The 5,735-nt window shown below is 48.0% G+C and overlaps 1 protein-coding gene across 1 annotated transcript; it reads right to left on the bottom strand.

The window, feature by feature from the left end:
* Positions 1 to 778: 778 nt before the first annotated feature.
* On the bottom strand, positions 779 to 5,674 carry LOC135980408 (uncharacterized). Its single transcript, XM_065580411.1, has 2 exons — positions 2,202 to 5,674; positions 779 to 1,383 (listed from the first exon to the last, which is right to left on the bottom strand). Exons 1-2 carry the CDS (start codon positions 2,737 to 2,739, stop codon positions 785 to 787), a joined length of 1,137 nt encoding a protein of 378 aa, XP_065436483.1. The 5' UTR covers positions 2,740 to 5,674; the 3' UTR covers positions 779 to 784.
* Between the last annotated feature and the right edge of the window lie 61 nt (positions 5,675 to 5,735).

Here is a 5,735-nt window from a genome sequence, read left to right as displayed (position 1 = left end):
CAAGCCACCGACTACGTAAACCGCAAGGGGTACTTTTCAATGCTGCTGCAAGCCCTGGTGGATCACAAGGGACGTTTCACCAACATCAACGTGGGATGGCCGGGAAAGGTACATGATGCTCGCGTCTTCAGGAACTCTGCTCTGTTTCGAAAGCTGGAGGAAGGGACTTTCTTCCCGGACCAGAAAGTAACCGTTGGGGATGTTGAAATGCCTATCGTGATCCTTGGGGACTCAGCCTACCCCTTAATGCCATGGCTCATGAAGCCGTACACAGGCAGCCTGGACAGGAGTCAGGACCTGTTCAACTACAGGCTGAGCAAGTGCCGAATGGTGGTGGAATGTGCATTTGGACGTTTAAAAGCACGCTGGCGCAGATAACTGACTCGCTCAGACCTCAGCGAAAAGAATATCCCCATTGTTATTGCTGCTTGCTGTGCGCTCCACAATATCTGTGAGCGTAAGGGGGAGACATTTATGGCGGGGTGGGAGGTTGAGGCAACTCGCCTGGCCGCTGATTACGCGCAGCCAGACACCAGGGCGGTTAGAGGAGCACAGCAGGGCGCGGTGCGCATCAGAGAAGCTTTGAAAACGAGTTTTGTGACTGGCCAGGCTACTGTGTGAAACTTCTGTTTGTTTCTCCTTGATGAACCCTCCAAACCCCCCCCCCCCGACCCGGTTCACTCTACTTCCCTGTAAACCAACCACCCCACCCTCCCCTCCCCAATTCGAGCACCGCTTGCAGAGGCAATAAAGTCATTGTTTTTTCACATTCATGCATTCTTTATTAGTTCCTCACAGAAGTAGGGGGATAATTGCCAAGGTAGCCTGGGGTGGGTGGGGGAGGAGGGATGAAAAAGGACACACTGCATTTTAAAACTTTAAGTCTTATTGAAGGCCAGCCTTCTGATGCTTGGGCGATCATCTGGGGTGGAGTGACTGGGTGGACGGAGGCCCCCCCCCACTGTGTTCTTGGGCGTCTTGGTGAGGAGGCTATGGAACTTGGGGAGGAGGGCTGTTGGTTAAACAGGGGCTGTAGCGGCGGTCTCTGCTCCTGCTGCCTTTCCTGCAGCTCAACCATACGCTCGAGCATATCAGTTTGATGCTCCAGCAGACGGAGCATTGACTCTTGCCGTCTGTCTGCAAGCTGACGCCACCTATCGTCTTCAGCCCGCCACTTGCTCTTTTCATCCCGCCATTCAGCCTGCCACCTCTCCTCTCGTTCATATTGTGCTTTTCTCATGTCCGACATTGACTGCCTCCACGCATTCTGCTGTGCTCTATCAGCATGGGAGGACATCTGCAGCTCCGTGAACATATCGTCCCTCGTCCTACGTTTTCTCTTTCTAATGTTCACTAGCCTCTGCGAAGGAGAAACATTTGCAGCTGGTGGAGGAGAAGGGAGAGGTGGTTAAAAAGGACACATTTTAGAGAACAATGGGTACACTCTTTCATTACAAGGTCGCATATTTCGGCTTGCAGGCAGCCATGGTAGGCCACAGTGTTTTGGCTTTTTTAACCTTCTTAACATGCGGGAAAGGTTGCAAACAGCAGCGCATTTCCCATATCAAGGATGAATTGGGTTGTCCATTTAAAATGGGTTTTCAATGTAAAAGGAGGTTTCCCGGTTAACATGCGGCACAAACCCAAGTAAACCACCCCCCCCACACACACACACACGATTCTCTGGGATGATCACTTCACCCCTCCCCTCCACCGCGTGGTTAACAGCGGGGAACATTTCTGTTCAGAAGAGCAGGAACGGGCGCCTCTGAATGTCCCCTTAATAAAATCACCCCATTTCAACCAGGTGACCGTGAATGATATCACTCTCCTGAGGATAACAAAGAGAGATAAGGAATGGATATTGTCTGCATGCCAGCAAACACCGGGACCATACGCTGCCATGCTTTGTTATGCAATGATTCCAGACTACGTGCTACTGGCCTGGCGTGGTAAAGTGTCCTACCATGGCGGACGGGATAAGGCAGCCCTCCCCAGAAACCTTTTGCAAACGCTTTGGGAGTACATAAAGGAGAGCTTTCTGGAGATGTCCCTGGAGGATTTCCGCTCCATCCCCATACACGTTAACAGACTTTTCCAGTAGATGTACTGGCCGCGATTGCCAGGGCAAATTAATCATTAAACACGCTTGCTTTTAAACCATGTGTAATGTTTACAAATATTTACAAAGGTACACTCACCAGAGGTCTCCTGTGTGCCCTGAGGGTCTTGGGTGAGTTCGGGGGTTACTGGTTCCAGGTCCAGGGTAACAAACATATCCTGGCTGTTGGGGAAACCGGTTTCTCCGCTTCCTTGCTGCTGTGAGCTACCTACAGTACCTCCATCCTCATCTTCCTCGTTCCCCGAACCGTCTTCCCTGTGTGTTTCTCCAGTGAGAGAGTCATAGCACACGGTTGGGGTAGTGGTGGCTGCACCCCCTAGGATTGCATGCAGCTCCGCGTAGAAGCGGCAAGTTTGCGGCTCTGCCCCGGACCTTCCGTTTGCTTCTCTGGCTTTGTGGTAAGCTTGCCGTAGCTCCTTAATTTTCACGCGGCACTGCTGTGTGTCCCTGTTATGGCCTCGGTCCTTCATGGCCTTGGAGATCTTTTCTAATACTTTGCCATTTCTTTTACTGCTACGGAGTTCAGCTATCACTGCTTCATCTCCCCATATGGCGAGCAGATCCCGTACCTCCCGTTTGGTCCATGCTGGAGCTCTTTTGCGATCCTGGGACTCCATCACGGTTACCTGTGCTGATGAGCTCTGCGTGGTCACCTGTGCTCTCCACGCTGAGCAAACAGGAAATGAAATTCAAACATTCGCGGGTCTTTTCCTGTCTACCTGGTCAGTGCATCTGAGTTGAGAGTGCTGTCCAGAGCGGTCACAATGAAGCACTGTGGGATAGCTCCCGGAGGCCAATAACGTCGAATTCCGTCCACACTACCCCAATTCCGACCCGCAAAGGACGGTTTTATCACTAATCCCCTCGTCAGAGGTGGTGTAAAGAAACCGGTTTAAAGGACCCTTTAAGTCGAAAGAAAGGGCTTCGTCGTGTGGACGTGTCCAGGCTTAATTCGATTTAACGCTGCTAAAGTCGACCTAAACCCGTAGTGTAGACCAGACCTAAGTGGAGCAGGCTTCCCCAGGGAGTCGATGCATGGAGTGGCTATGCTGAAGCTGAGTGTGCTTTCTCAGCGGCCTTTCTTGCCCCTCTTGACTTGGGCAGTGAGGGAAAGGATTTGGTTCCAAGCCATTATGCATTGCCACTATTCCAGCGGTGCAGCTCTGCCCCCACATACACTCCTCTATGTGAATCTCTTACCACCTGGGTGGTTTCTTTTCTCCTTTACCTCATCTCCTCCAGTGACAAAAAGAGGAGCCTCGCTATGGAACCCAGAACACTTCCCATAAATGGGGGATTGCGGGGAATCCCAGGAGGGAGTGGCTTCTGCCTCTCCACCCCATCTGATTGCCCTGGGAGAGGGGAAGACATTGGGCAACAATTCAGGTGAAGGAGGGTGTGAGGGTTATTGGTGATGACAAGAAGATGGGAGGGATTACGTGGCGAGCTGGGTTTTAAGGAGGAATTTGCAGAAGGAAAGAGATTTCTAGTCAGATGAATCCAAGGAGACTGCTCTGTGCACAGGGGCAGTCTGACAAAAGGCCCAGTGCAAAGAGTGAGGGGAAGAAGATAAACGGAGCAGGAAGGAAAAAGGTATTGTGTCACCTTTCCACATCATTGTGCCATGATCTGTAACAACCAACTCTGAATCTCCACCTTGCTCTGTCTATGCACCTCAGTCATATAACCTACATTACCCCTCCCTCTGCCATTCCACTCCTAGGCCTCTTCAGCAGAGACTGGGCCTCATGCTGAACTGTGTGGTATTTGTGATGTGGACAAAACGGCCATTAAGAACTACGTTGCTAGTAAGAGCGTGACTCATTTGTGACCTAAACCAAGTCTTCTTTCAGGTCTCCAGAGGTGAAAGGCTAGCACACTAGCCTACTGCACTATTTAGCTCCCTGTAAATACTTCTAGTCCACGTATGCGGCCACTGATTAAAGCCTAGATTAAATACTCAGTCACACTAACCTATAAAATGCAATTTACTCTAATGGTCAGAGCACAGGATTAGGAGGCAGGGAGATCCTGAATCCTAACTTCCTTTAACCTGAGGAGTCAGGGTCACATTCTGTTGCTGGCAGGGTTGCAGGTCTCTACGCGAGAGCAGAATGTAACTCCCGGTGTTAAGCAAAAAGCAAAAAATCCCAGTTCTCCTGAGACGTATTGGTATGAGTTGTCAGGAGACATCCTCTCTGGCAGGGTGATTACCAGTATCTAGAAAGCAGATGTGATTGACTCACAGGCCGGGAAATCATCCCAACCTTCCTTGCAATCTGGTGGCAGAATATTAACTGGTGGATTCAAACAGGACCTCATATATTCTGTTGGATCTGTGTATTTAGGTCCCAATCCTGCTTTCAGCAAAGTCAGTGGGTATTTTGTCATTAGCTGCAGTATGGGGGCAGGATTAGTTCTTTGCTAGGCTGACATCAATAGCCCATCAGAATTAAGCTGCAGAATTCTAAAGCTGTTTCCTAATCCCTCTGCCCATTACTATAGAGTCCTTCACATTTCCCTGCCTCTTCCTTTTGTTTGTGATGCACCCTCCAGGCCTTTGCTGGTTCATTGAGACAAAGCACAGATGATCTGACCCCAGATCAGATTGGAAGCTTCATTCAGAAACCAAGTGACATCAGTCCTCTCTGCAGCATGCTAATCATTTGGCTGAGATGCTGTTACAGTCTGGGTTTAAGGTTGCACTGGGTTTCTGGAAACACATTACTGTTAGAGAGACAAAGAAAGGAACTGTGTTACCACAGTATCATTACCGTGTAAACTGAGAGGCACAGAATGAGCATGGGGCACGCAGGTTAAATAAATAATGATGAGACAAAAGGAGCACTGCAGAACAAGGGCATGGGTATGTACAGTACTGCTGACTCTGCTGGCATGTAATCTCTCAAGAGACCCACTGTGCTTATCTTGCATGATCTTGATTGCTAAGAAAATCTGAAGGTGGGAAGGGAAGTAAATGGAAACATTATGGAAGACCAATACTGAATAGGATTTAAAGAATCTGGAATAAACAATATACAGAGGGATTATAATGAAAACACTGGCCATAATAAAAAAAAAGTACCTAGTAAATTCAGGACCAGATATTCAGCTGTAAATGTAAATCAGAGCAGCTTAATTAAAGTCAACGGTGCTATCCCAATTTACCCCAGATGATGTAGGGATCCAGCCCATAATAATGATTTCCTGGATTACACTAACTGATTTTGCATGTACAACTGAATTTTGACTAACGACCATATCACTGTGTTGTTAATATGTATTACACTTATCGAAAAGTAAAATACATTTTAAAAACTTAAAAAATGATGCATCACTATTCAGAATGGTTAGTTATATGATACTGCTACCTTTTGGCCTAATTGTAGTCCCACTGAAGTCATGATAAAATTCCCATTGACTGAGGAACAGCAGTAAGCGCTTGTTCACTAGATCATATACTTGCAAATCCTGAAGTTTATTATTTTAAATGATATGCTAGCTTTCATTTTTCAAAGATATTATTTTCTCTGCATTTTAAAACAAAACTTTTTTTGGCCTAAACGATGGTCACCTACCTCTTTGCAGCTGTCATTACACTACACACCATGGC

Source organism: Chrysemys picta, unplaced genomic scaffold (genome assembly GCF_011386835.1).
Source record: "Chrysemys picta bellii isolate R12L10 unplaced genomic scaffold, ASM1138683v2 scaf3115, whole genome shotgun sequence".
NCBI lineage: Eukaryota > Metazoa > Chordata > Testudines > Emydidae > Chrysemys > Chrysemys picta.
This window is presented reverse-complemented; position numbering and strand designations above follow the sequence as displayed.

What these genes read in the sequence shown, in the direction of transcription:
- LOC135980408 (XM_065580411.1), bottom strand. Translation starts at nt 2,739, where the DNA reads ATGGAGTCCCAGGATCGCAAAAGAGCTCCAGCATGGACCAAACGGGAG. An exon ending in GGGCACACAGGAGACCTCTG is followed by an intron (nt 1,384 to 2,201) that starts GTGAGTGTACCT and finishes CTCCTCCACCAG; the next exon opens with CTGCAAATGTTTCTCCTTCG.